General features: G+C 30.1%; 1 protein-coding gene across 1 annotated transcript in view; it reads left to right on the top strand.

The window, feature by feature from the left end:
* LOC123290649 (mitogen-activated protein kinase kinase kinase 11-like) overlaps positions 1-14,294 on the top strand; it is a 33,354-nt gene that overhangs the window by 1,493 nt on the left and 17,567 nt on the right. The window contains exons 2-5 of the mRNA XM_044870908.1: positions 5,611-5,940; positions 6,941-7,116; positions 7,832-8,174; positions 9,695-9,952. Coding sequence (XP_044726843.1) covers positions 5,611-5,940; positions 6,941-7,116; positions 7,832-8,174; positions 9,695-9,952 — 1,107 coding nt within the window. The remainder of the gene's footprint in view (positions 1-5,610; positions 5,941-6,940; positions 7,117-7,831; positions 8,175-9,694; positions 9,953-14,294) is intronic.

The following is a 14,294-nucleotide window of genomic DNA, read 5'->3' as shown; positions in this document are numbered from 1 at the left end:
TTTGAAGTACTTCACTCAAAGAAAAAGTCAAAGAATGTACCGAGCTCAAGACTATATTGTTAATTGAAATTTATATGGAGAGATTCTCAATGGAAGTTCGCACGGGCCTGCTAACGGGTATCTAACGTTAACGCTGCTTTTGTCTTCGATTGTTTATAAAAAAGTAGAAAAACTAGAACGTTAGAACTAGAACTCAAATTAAAGCATTTTTTACGTAGATTACGAATTCGTTATCGGAGATGGTGAAAAATTAATAGTATTTTTATACCATGTATATGAAATATACATAGTAAGTTTAGTCCCAAGTTTGTAACGCTTAAAAATATTGATGCTACGAAAAAAATTTTGGTTTAGGTGTTCATAGAATCACCTAATTAGTCCATTCCCGTATGTCTGTCTGTCGGCTGTCGAACAAATGTTTAAATATAAAAAATGTGTCTTATAAAAAATTAAACAACTTTTGTTTGAAACATTTTCTTATAAACATCACTGTTTACCCACAAGGGCGCTAATAATGTGAAAATTTTGTAATATGTATTCATATGGGAATATCAGTTATGTGTGTGTGGCTATTTAAGAGTGGAAATCTTTATTTATTTACGTGACGTCAAAAAAACAAACGACTGCGTCATCAAAACTGCCTATACATGGTTTTTCAACAATTAACTCAGTCAATTGTTTGTTTTCACTTGTTCCTTCTATAATTGCGTTCGCTCACTGATCCACGGGTTGACCATGCTTTTAATGGGGTCGAGTTAGCACGGGTCTGTGAGTTTTTATCCCGACGACGGCGAAGGTTATGTGTTTGATCGATATTTGTGTTCATCTGTTCCCTTCTAACTTATCATACTACTTATCATAATTTGACAAATGAGATATCTTTGAAAGTGTCTTGATCGTCCGCTAGTTATAGGCTATGTGACGTCACATTAAAACGGATAATATATGCTCTAGAGGACATAAAGACAAATTTTAATTTAATGATACCATGTTAGGTATCAAATCAAACGGCGTAGTTGATACTTTTCAAAATAATATATTTATTGTTATACTTTATCAAGGAATTATAACCCCAAAATAGTTTAAATAAAATAAAGTTCAAAAACTAAAACCCCGCCGACTGCACAATCACGAAAAAAATATTTTCATCTAAAATTGTTAGGATAAGTAAAATCGTCATTACAGTCGGGGGACCTCTCTTCTGTCCTGTGGAAAACTTTTCTTAGAAGTTTTCTTGTTTTTATACTTTTAAGAGCGTGATTTTGTAGTCGGCGGGGTTTTGAACTTTATTTTATCTGGCTTTTTGGTTAACCCTGAGATTGCGTTCATTCACTGAATCCTCAGAAAATTTGAGAAAAGCTCGAAAAACCTAGATATTCTGTTCACGCTTATCATCTACTCCAAATAATCTTATCTTAAATATACGATAGTGTTCGAACAACTCCATTCTAAATTTAATGATCGATTTTTATACAGTTATAAATAACAATTTTCGAGATCTCATTTTGTTTTCGAAATCAGAGGGTCTATTGCCACCAGCCACGGATATCCGTGCGTATAATTTATATAACTAATATACAGGCTGTTTTTTTGTTTTTTAATTGGACATATACTAGAAGCTCGAAAAATAAGTTTAATCGAGGAAAATGTTTCAAACGAAAAATGTTTGTTTCAAAGCCACACTTTGTACAAGTGTTGAATTCGATCTTAGTTTTCAGGTTCAAATAAAGCCTCACTCTGATTAATAACTGGCAAATATTAGACAAACACTTTGAATTAGAAAGTTCTTCTTGATAAAAACGCAAAATTTTTTTTGCGCGTTTCTTCATTCAATTTTAACAAAAACGATCATTTTAGAAAAACAAATCACATTTTAATTGAAAAATTTGTTTCGAAGAGTGGCTTGGTTCCGCAGAAACAATTAGACAAAATAGCAATTTTAATACGAAAAAAAAATTTTGGATAAAACTTTCCAGTTGTTTTTTTGGCTAAACTATACGGTTTGCGGAAAAATGTGTTTCTTATCAATGGTACAGTTTTAATAAGCCGGGATGCATTGGAAAAGTTGGGAATCGTCACCAATTTTAATGGAACTTTTTGTAACTTTTTTATAGGACCCCAAGGAACATTCAGCCAACCTAGTAATAGGAGAGCATAGGGCTCCAGCCATATGTATTGTCTGAATACGAATCCGATGTCAGATTACAGTGATTCTGTCACGCATTTCGAAAATCGTCTCATTTTTGGTCGCAAATTTCACTTTTTGGTACAAAAACGGTTAACTAAATATTTATCGTCAAACTGTGCTTTAGAGGGTATTTTTGGTCGTTGATAACGAATCCGATGTGGGATTACATGGATTCTGTCGCGTCTTCCAAATATCGTACCATTTTTGCCAGTAACTAAAAATTAAATCATTTTTTTAACATAGTCTCTAAAATTTGCTATTACTTTGATATAATTGTGTAAATGTTAAATTTAGAATTTCAACGTCAATATATAAACATTTTTTTTTTTTGCCAGAAAAATATTTGCTTGTACCGTTTTTGTGGAAAAAAGTCAAATTTTTTGCCAAAAATTGCCATATTTTCGGAAGAGGTGTCAGAAGTCGAGTTATTTAACATCGGATTCGTATTCAGCGACTAAAAATACCTCTTAGATGTCAAAATTAAATCCAAAATAAGCATTTCAAAAAAATTTTGGGCTACACATATACCAAACCATATATCCGTTTCAAGCATATGTCAATTTAAAAAAAACGGCCATTTATATTTGTGCCGATAATTTCAGACACGGATATCCGTGAATATACAGTTAGAATCTTGGATTGAGAATTTTCATTCGCATCTTCTCACTTTGTGATTCACGGGTTGGCCATGCCTTTAATGGGATCGAGCTAATGGGCATGAGGGTCTGCCATTTTTTTTGGGCCTTGCGTTTAACCTGTGTGAAATTTACGACACGGAGATCCGCGTCTTTCGAAATATCGACGACTGAAATAGAAATAAATGTACTTATACGCCAGTAAAAATATTCCAAAAAAAAAAAAACTAAAATCGCAAAACGAGATGTAAAGCTACTTTTTCGTATCTTATTTGGACTCCTTAGGGGAGTGTGGGAGTGTGGAACTACGTTTTGCAAACAAAAAAGAAGTTGTGCGACCTGCGTAATCCGTGAAAAACTGCAAAATTTACGGATTTTTTTTCGTTTTTGCAGGTCAATTAAAAAACAATGAGCTTTTGATATTAGTTGCTACTATTATTTTGAAAGTATATTAAATTTTTAACAATTGACCCTCAGCTCCGTGTATCCAATAGTTTTTGAGATATGAAACTTGAAAAATTTGAATGGTTTTCAGAAATGTTAAAATTTTGAGTTTTGTTTATGTTAAACCGTTAGAGATAGAACAAAAAAGTATAATTGTAAAAATGTTGCTTATAAAAAATAAACAACTTTTGTTGGAAACAATTTTTCGTAAACATCATTGTTTTCTCGTGAGGGTGCAAATTAAGGTAAATGTTTCTTGTCTATTTCCTCCAATAATGTAAAAGATAAAGAGGCGAAAATTTGTAGGTAACTCTTAGGAGAATTCGAAAATTTGGAGCACATTTTGCTTGCAAACGTGGTTTCACAACCGTTCTAAGAGGCCCAATTAACACACCATTTATTTCAAAAATATTTCAATATTTAAATCAATATTTTACGTTTAATTATTTACTAATTTATTATTTAATCACTAATTTTTGCCAATTATAATCTTACTTAAGCGTGAAAAAAAATAAAAAAATATTATAACTTCAAATATCCTAAAAGTATGAATTTGGTAAAATGGCTACCTATGGCGCTAGCTCTGTTCTACCCCTAGAATCAAAAAAGAGTTACAACAATGCCGCCATGGTTTAGCCAAATGGTTTAATATCTCTGTTTATATAAATTAATATTGGCAGCTTAAGCCATACTATAGGAATTGAAGCATTTAAGATTGCAATTCTAAAGAAGAATACAATTTTAATGGAACCCGACTCAAAATGTTCGTATGAGTGAGAACAAAGAAATATTGATTAGAAAATGTGTTTTTGCCATTGCTTAGTTAAGTCTGCTGAAAAATCATGAAATTTATTAAGATTTGTAAAAATAGCAAAATTGACATGAAATTTTTATAAACATAAAAATTCTTCATAAACTAGAAAATTTTTTTCCCCTTCGAGCGGAAAGTGTCAATTTTCCGCTGTATGTTTATCTTGACAACGTACATGAGATCTAAGATATTCTTTACTTTTGCTCCCTAGATGTGTAATATTCTCCAATAGTGGGGTAAATCTATCGGATTTAGATAAACAATTCGACAAATTTTGGGAGAAAGGCTAATTTTTCTTAAAATAGGTTTCTTTCGTTGTAAAAAACAGACAAAAGGGATTTTCCGGTGCTTGAACGATCCGTACTACCTTCTGCACGCAGTTTTGTGGCAATTTATCTCTACATTGTTTTCTTGGGTGACGTTTTCTTGAATATCTCTGCTTCTATTGATCGGATTGATACGAATAGAAAAAAGAATTGTTTGTTATGAATTTTTGCATCGACTTTGCCTACTATCGAAACCTCAAAGTCTCAAGAAAACCGTAGTAATGTCATATTTTCAACTTTGTCTGATAACATTTCAATAAATGAAGGAATTGACTAGAAAAAGATGTAACTTATGATAGTAAAAAGTGTGGCAAATTTTAGCCCGCTTGAAATTTTTAGAACGATTTTTTTCAAAACCTGATTATGAGCCGAAACATTACAAAAGAAAAATGCAAAAAATTCGGAAAAATCCAGATTTGCATCATTAAAAGGTACAAGAATTGAAAGTTTCCAATTTTTATCAGGTTTTGAATACGGTATTTTTAAAAATCTGAAAAAAATTAGATTGATGTAAATTTGGTTTTTTTCCAGTTTTCTGGAGTTTTGTTTTGCAATGATTCGGCTCCTCATCATCTTTTGAAAAAAAATCGTTTTGCACTATCCGAAAGTACCTACATAAAAAACCTGCAATTAAAAAAAAAATAAAGTCGATGATTACTCGAATTGTACGAGCTGTTGAAGAGCCGTTTTTCTCAAAATTGAGGTTATGTATCGGGCTAAAGTTTTACACCCTTTTTTATGCTCATAAGTTCCATCTTTTTCCAGAATTTTAACTTAATTCCTTCATTTTTCGCAAAGTTATTAAAGTTGAAAATATGAGGTTACACAGGTTTTCTTAAGATTATTTTGCTCTGTTTATTATCCGAAAGCAGGCTAGATCAATGCAAAAATTCATAACAAACAATTATTATTTTATTCGTAGCGATCAATAAAAGCAGAGATATTCAAGAAAACGTCACTAAAGAAAACAATGTAGAGATAAACTGTCCTAAAACTGCGTGCAGAAGGTCGTGTGGAACGTTCCGGAACCGGAAAATTCCCATTCTCTGTTTTTTACAACAAAAAAACCCTATTTAACAAAAAATTTGCCGTCTCTCAAAATCCGTCCGGTAGATATACCCAACTATAATACCTTATTATTATAATGATTTTAAATACAATTATTCAATTAATTGAATAACAAAAACCTGATAATATTTGTTTCAGTTTTAATTAGCGAAGCGATAGAGAATGATGATTTACAATATAAAACGTTAAAAATAACCGATTTTGGATTGGCTCGTGAAGTTTACAAAACAACCAGAATGTCACAAGCTGGAACATACGCTTGGATGGCGCCTGAAGTCATTAAACAATCATTGTTTTCTCGTGCTAGTGATGTTTGGTCGTATGGAGTTTTATTGTGGGAGCTATTAACTGGGGAAACGCCCTATAGAGGTATTGCAACATTGGCTGTAGCTTATGGAGTCGCTGTAAATAAATTAACATTACCAATACCAAGCACATGTCCGCAAACTTGGAAAAAGTTAATGGAAGGTTAGTATCATTTTTATTATTATTATTTCAGTTCAAATCAGCTGTAATGTACAGAATATCCCTAAAAGGTCTTTACAACGCTCTACCACATATAGCTTATAGCCCTCGAGCCCGTGAGAGTAAAACTGCATTTACACGGAAATTAAAATTTCCAAAAAACCGCTCTACCATAATTCCTCGACCAAGAGGAAAGTTTTTATAAAAGGTGTTTTTTTCGAAAAAATGCGATATTTCGAAAAATTTTCCATATTTTTTTGTTAAACAAAAACTGAAGATTTGTGATCTTACAGTTTTATTACTCATAATTTTAAAAATTATAAGTTTCAAATGGAAAAAAAGTTATAAACAATATAGTTATAAATTTCAAAACAAAAATTGATTTTTTTAAAAAAAATGCGATATTTCGAAAAATTAAAAAAAAAAAATTGAGGGTTTATGAACCTATTACTTATACCTTCGACAAATATCAACTTTAAAATCGAAAAAGTCAAAAAGTTATAAACAAATATAAAAACGACTATTTTCGCTTATTTTTTCAAGTTTTCTCGACACCTACTCAAAACGGAGTTACCAGCCGTCAATCGATAGGTTTTTTGAGGTCTAAAACTTTTCCATTTAATTTTTTTGCATTGGACGTCAACTTTTTTTTTTTTATCGCAAGAAAATTGTTTTACAAAAAACGCTATGTTCTGACAGCAAGTTTGTAAAATTTAACATTGAGTTTCCGCAGATTAATTGGTTTATTAATCAATTTTTAGCTTGTAATGCTATTAAAAATTTTCCGGGTCTCCTGAAAGAGAAGATCCTTGGGTATGAAAATTTCCACAGAGGTAAAAGTTGTTAGGCGTGAACTCTTGACAACAGCCTCTCAAATTTCTGTACTTATTTAAATGAGTTGCCAAAATGTAGCTTTGCTCTATCATGTTTGTAACATAACTTCGATAAAATTATGTAAATTATTTTGTAAAAAATAGTTTAAAATGTTGAATGTGATGTTTAGCATGTTGGGAATCCGATCCTCACCAGCGGCCAACATTTGAGGAAATTTTAAAAGCACTAGATGGAATTGCACACTCTGCTTTTACACAAACACCACACGAAAGTTTTCATACTATGCAAGATGGTTGGCGGCAAGAAATCGAAGAAGTTCTATTAGATTTACGCATGAAAGAAAAAGTAAGCAGTCTTTTAATTTATTAATCTTATCTGTAATCAATTTTATTAATTCAATAATTTATTAAAATCTATTTTAACGCTTCTTGAAGGCATGTATTTCTTACGAAGAGGTAAAATATTCATATTCTTAATTAATAAATGTTTAGTTGCACGCTATTCTAACGATAATTTTTTCATATTTCTCATATACCAATAATATCCTTAATAAAATGACTAAACGGTCTATAATTTTCTTTTTGTTATTTGAAGTAGGTGTGTGAAGATCATTTGGTTAGTGTCAAACCAGCAAAAGAATAGAGGCTTTTTATTTATTTAGAGGAGAGATTTACGTACTTACCATAAATATGATACGATAGTTTAAAAAAAAACTAAAGAAGTGGTATATTAAGAGGATTTTTTTATTGCTGGGACACTAAAAAAACACAAAAACTCAACTGCATTAAAGAAATTTGAAAAGAAAGAAACAAATCCAGTAGTTTACATACCGATTTTAACAGTGGAGGCCCATTACTGGAAAGATTTGAGTCGGTTTAGATTTTAATAGACCTTGACTGTTAAAGTCATTATGGAAACTACTGGACTGGTTTCTTTCTTTTCGGATTTTATTTAACGCGAAAACTTAGAAAATAAATTATCACGTTAACATTGGCTAGACTCAGGGTATAAACATATTCTAATGTTAATTATTTAAAATAAAAAAGCATTATTTTTACAGGAATTGCGTTGTCGAGAAGAAGTTCTAAATCGTGCACAGTTAAAACAACGAATTGTTGAAGAGCAATTACGAAAACGCGAAGAAGAATTAGCCGCACGTGAAATTGAATTACTTGAACGAGAATTACACATGATGATTTATCAAAATACGCCCACACCAAATAAACGAAAAGGAAAATTTAAACGATCACGATTAAAGTTATTGAAAAAGGAACCTGGTCAAAATATTAGTTTTCCATCAGATTTTCGACATACGATTACTGTTCAAAATACAATGGCCTTAGAGCGAAAAACTCGAAGTCCACCTGGATCACCTGCCATTCCTCACCTTCGTGCAATCGCATGTAAGAATTAATTAATGATTTATATGTTTTCTTGCGTATTCAATGTAAATGGAAGAATGAATGTGTTATATTTGGGTGTATTACCTATCTAACAGCTTTATTTGTACTGTTCTCTTAAAGTTTTTATACCCTGTATATGAAATATACCAAGGTATATTAAGTTTAGTCCCAAGTTTGTAACGCTTAAAAATATTGATACTATGAACAAAATTTTGGTATAGGTGTTCATTAAAATCACCTAATTAATCCACTTCCGGTTGTCTGTCTGTCGCCTGTCTGTCCGTCTGTCATCACGATTACTTAAAAACGAAAAGAGATATCAAGCAGAAATTTTATAGCGTGCTTAGGACGTAAAATGTAAAAAATGTTCCTTATAAGAAAATAAACATCTTTCGCTTGAAACATTTTTTCGTAAACATCACTGTTTATCCGTGGGAGCCCAAATTATGCGTAAATTATATAAGGGAATATCAGTTATGTATGTTTGACATGTATGTATGTGTCATGTGACAGAGTAATCAACCCTGTTTATACATTATATTTCAACAATTAAGTCAGTCAACTGTTTGTTTTCACTTGTTTTTAATGAAATATAAAACACTGAAAAATAATTGGACCAAGAGGCAGTCATAAAATTTTCAGGCAGTCATATAATATTAACGTTTATAAAGTATTAGCTGCGCCCCACGATGTTATCCGCGATTAAAAGAGATTTTGTCGTTACTGTGTGTAAATAAATTAATTAAGCCTTCATGAAAAAAATGCTTAAAAATATATTTCACGAACTTTTACAAAATCCTTTAAAAAACACGGTTCCTGTATGCTTCCTCATAGGCACCGTGAATTTTTCCGGGAATTAGTCTATGCCCTTTTATGACCCTTAAACTACCATTACCTATGCAAAAAATCATGTCATTACGCTCTATAACAGAGAACCATAAGGTATAAATAATATCTTAAAATTTTTGAATCCATTGAAAGTCAATGAATCTTTATAAAAACCGTGCGACTGCATTTTCTAAAGGTGTTCATAAAATCACCAAATTAGTCCATTCTCGGTTGTCTCCGTCTGTCTGTCTGTTAACACGATTACTCAAAAACGAAAAAAGATATCAATCTGAAATTTTCATAGCGTGCCCAGGACATAAAAATGAGGTCGAGTAAATAAATGAGTAACAAAGGTAAATTGGGTCCTGTGTCCGTAGGACCCATCTAAGTTTAAATGTAAAAATTGTTCCTTACAACTTTTGTTTCAAACATTTTTTCGTAAACATCACTGTTTACCCGTGAGGGCGCAAATTAAATACAATTACATGTATGTATGTGTGGCTATTTTTCTTTACTTATATGATGTAAAAAAAGCAAACGATAGCGTAATCAACACTGTCTATACATGGTATTTCAACAATTAACTCGTTTACTAGAGTAAATGTGTAGAGTGTGAAATTTATTATAAATACTTCCGCGAAAAAATAATATTTAAGAAAGTATTAACGATTGAATGTTTTTATTTTGTACAGTACCAGCAGATGGTGTGAAAGGCAAAACATGGGGTCCAAGTACATGTCATCAACGAGAACGTGGTACATTACCATCACTAGGTTCACCAATGGCACATTATCCAGCTGGTCGTGGCGCCACATGGAGTAAAAGTGCACCAAATTTAGATAAATCATTAGGAATACGTAGTGGCAGCAGTATCAGTGGTAGTCCAGTGTTATTATCACAGCAACCACATGCAATTACACCAGGATGTACAGCAACTCCACATGATATAGGTAACACTAACACTAACTCTAATACATATCAAGAATATTTATTAAAAACAGTTAATTTAACAACAAATACAAATTACAACAATACAACGTGTAAAAGTTGTCTAGAATTAGATAAGCACGAACAATCAACCGATTGTTTAGCATTTTCAAATAAGAAAATATCCTTCCCAGAAGAAGTATGTAAAAATTTATCAAGAAAATTTTCATTATTTGATTTTAAAACATTAAAATTATCGGGTAAACATCATAATAATAAAGACATTATAATCGATGAAAATCATCAGCGTTCATCAATGATACGATTTTCACATTCAATTGGTGACATAACCGATACTAAAAATTATGATACTATTTATTCAGCAAAAAAATTTGTTATTGCTAAAGGTAAAAGTATGGACTACGATAATACAAGAACCACACACACTTGTTGTGAACACTTCAACAATCAACAAGACATTGATACACAATCACATTCTGATTCTATTGAAGATGATACCCAAAAATTATTGGATTGACTTGACTCAGTTATTCATTTACAAACAAATCAATTTAGTATCATTCTTGAATGTTTCTATTTTTATCTGGAAAACAAGACATTTACCTCTCACAATGCTACACAATTTATACAAGATACATTTTCTAACTTATATCTTTGTAAAGATCACATTTGTTGGTAGTCTAGTCAATAAGTTCAAACTGGTGAAATATAGAGATAAGGGTCGTAAAAATACGTGTGATAGCTTGCTGGATTCGGAATAATGTTTAGAAAAATGTACTAGAAGCGTTTTTTAGCGCATAAAAATTGCAAAAGTTATAAACAATTAAAGACGTAAAAAAATCATTTTTCGCCAATATTTCATAAATTATTCATATTTATGAAATTTAAAAAAAAAAATAGAAAAGATTCTTAAAGAAGAGGAAATTTTCAATAAAAAACTCCCAATCCCGAAGGTCTATCTCCATTATTGTAAAATTTTAATTTAACGCTGAAAATAGATCTTCATGCGTCATTTTTTAACCCCCGAACTAAAAAAGGGGTGTTATAAGTTTGTCCGTTATGTGTGTCTGTCTGTGGCATCGTAGCGCCTAAATGGATGAACCGATTTGGAATTTTTTGTTTCGTTTGAAAGGTAATTTAATGAGGACTGTTTTTAGCCAAGTTTCAGGTGCGAGGTTACAGGTCCGTACCAGGAACAACTAAAAAATAGGTGATGATCCTGAAAGTCGGTTCAGTTTGGAGAAGGCTCTAACGAGAGAAGTAATTTAATGGAGAGTGTTCTTTGATATGTTTCAAATAAGAGTTTAGGGTTCCGTACTCGAAAAATTTATTAGTGGTTTTTAAAATTATAAACTTTTTTTTAAATTTCTTAAATATAAATAAATAATATTTTATAAAAAATTGGAGAAAACGAAATTCCTTTTTTAATTGTTAATAACTTTTGAAATTGTTTATGTGCTTTTTTCTAGACATCGTTCCGAATTCAACGAGCTCTCACACCTATTTTACGACCATTACCTCTATATTTTACCAATTTAAACTTGTAGACTTGCACTTTTACTCAAAAAGAATACGATATATCAAATATGGCAGGAAATACTTTAAAGTATTCTTTAATTTATAAAAATCGAATTGAAAGGACTACAAAGATGACATCGTTCACATAACGTGTATATTTAATAGCAGTTTAAAATAAGGCCGAACCCGTAAAGTTTTTAACAGCAAATATTACATACTCTAAAGTGTCCTGATAAAAACCTATTTCTTCGACCTTCTCTAAACGTACGACTTAAATTAGATTGCATATGAGAAGAAACTAAATTCTCCCATTTTAGTATTCGTGACGATATTCTTAATATTGCAAAGGATAATTATAAAATAAGGACCTTTAAAACGTTAGATTCCTTAGGATCTTAAAAATACAATTAAATGATTCTTGACTAATTATTATGTTTTTACAGAGTGCCCTTAAAGTCGTAGACCAGACTCATTTAAAATAAATTCACAATTATTTTCTGCAACTAATTGAATTAATCTTATATTTTTTACTTCAGATTAATAATATTAACGCAATTCATTTTGTGATGAATTAGTTTATTTTTGTTTTTTATTTTTTGTGATTATGTATTTCTATTTTTTTTCTATAATGTCAAGTGAAATGAAGAAATCTAGTATTAATGTTAAAATAATTAAACGCTAGTTACCGTCGTTAATAAACATGCAAACTTATCGGAATTCTTTATTAATAATGGATGGTAAACGTAAGTTTACAAAATAATTAAAAATATGAAATAGAGCAGGAGCTAGATAGAGTTGAGTGTGCAGAAGTCGAGGACCACATTTTGTCACTTGATTCTTGTTCAGAAAAGCTTGTAGATTAATATTCCGGATGTTGCCAGGAACCCTATCGAATCAATTTTTGTATATCCCCCCTGCTCCACAGAAACAGTCAAATGTAAATTTTTTGAAACAAATAAAGTTACCCACAGTTTTTTGAGAATGTTACGTCAAAAATGCTCCAAAAAGGTTATTTTTATTATTTTAAATTAAATTTTTGAGCTTTTCAAAATCTTAAAATCATCTTTGAACATTTTTCATAAAGTTTTGAAGAGTAATTACAGATTGTTTGATTCTAAAGCCTCAATTTTTAATTGTTAAAAATTGTTTAATTAGTTTTTAAAAAAAATTGGCTTTTTATAAAAAAAAAAAGTTTCGAACAAAACATGTGTAACTTTTTATTTCGGATAACTTACTAATAACAAAAAATGTTCATTAACGTTCGATTCAAGCTTATCCTAGATAAAAAGAAACAGTTGTTAGAAGTGACCTTGAAACTAACATCCCAAAATTTGGTTTTTAAGCAAATGAATTGCCGACGTGCATACTTGCCCTAGAACTATAAGAAGACATTTCTCTCCAATATGATAGTTGCCTGATGTCAAATTTGCCATATTATGCATAAAAATGTAAAACTAGACAATATAACATAATAAAATTTGAAAGTGAAATTAAAATTGATTTAAACAACGAAGAAGTTATAAGCATTCAAAGATTGTTGTCCATCTCCTTTTGGCAAAACAAAGTTTTATATGTATCTCTATGGTGATATGGGACAATGACGTTACTAACCTATATCTTCCTCTTTGTTTAATTAGGAATTTTAAACGTTCATAATTTGCGTACTTCTAAAGATTTTCAAAAACAAACTTCACCTTTCTGCTCCTGCAGTGAGAATTCTTCACCTGAAGTGATAAAAACAATTTAGTCAACGAGCCTGTTAATTTTATTCTAATTTGAATTTTTATTTTTTAAAATTCAGGATATATTTAAAGAATTAATTAATTTAGCACAAAATGATTCTCCGAAGATTGAGCGTTATTAATTAATTTGAAGTAAAAAAGTACAAAATTAAAACTAACTAAAGTTATTTCAATTTTAAATGAGCCAGTGTCGTTACGGCTAAGTTGTATAAATGTTAGGTGTACATTTTTTTTTATTATTGCCGTGCAATTTTATTTCTTTGCCATATTTTAACTTTTAAAAAAAATACGGCTGTGTAATTTAAAAAAATAAAAATATATTTTGACACGAGTATTTTTTATAAAATAAAATTTTTAGTACTTAGTTGAAATAAATAAATTTTTACATGCTTTAGTGGAAAATCTACGATACATACAATGTAAGTCGTATTAAATATCTAATCTATTATACAAAATTGATTTTTTATTTTATTTATTTAGTTAAAATTTAGTAAGCATGGCTAAACAAACATTTTCTATATATATATCTAGTTTGCTTTTTATTATAAATATTATTTATAATGTCAACTGTCAAGTAGTCACCCATTATTTTTTTTTTTTACTTTCTTAGAGTCTGAGTTATTATTTTTTAATAGTCATAAATTATGTATTTCAAATTGAAAATCATATTACTTCATCTTGGGGAATTTATATATTTACAAAATTATCGCGTAGTCATTTTATTTTTCAATTTTTATTTTAAAAATTATTTCAAGTATTTCACAATTTAATTAACAAGCTATTTTTGTATATTTATTTCATTTAGAGACTAATACTTGAGATAAAAATTGCCAAGATAATACGCTAGTAAGGAATTTTTGGCGAGTGACCTTTGCGCCATCTCATGGTTAACTTTTTAAATAGTGGTTCAGTGAAAACTCACAAAAAAATAATGTAAACAGACTATTTTTGTTATTATAAAATTTAACAACAAATAAATAATTTCTTTAGAATGCCAGTAAAAATTAATTTAGAAAGTTTTTTCAAGTTGGTTGTATTGAAGTCAGAATTAGCCATTTTTGTCAGAAATTTAAAGAGGCTAGTT

This window comes from Chrysoperla carnea, chromosome 1 (assembly GCF_905475395.1).
Source record: "Chrysoperla carnea chromosome 1, inChrCarn1.1, whole genome shotgun sequence".
In the NCBI taxonomy this organism is placed as follows: domain Eukaryota; kingdom Metazoa; phylum Arthropoda; class Insecta; order Neuroptera; family Chrysopidae; genus Chrysoperla; species Chrysoperla carnea.
The sequence above is the reverse complement of the archived record's forward strand: the minus strand, read 5'-3'. Positions and strand labels throughout refer to the sequence as shown.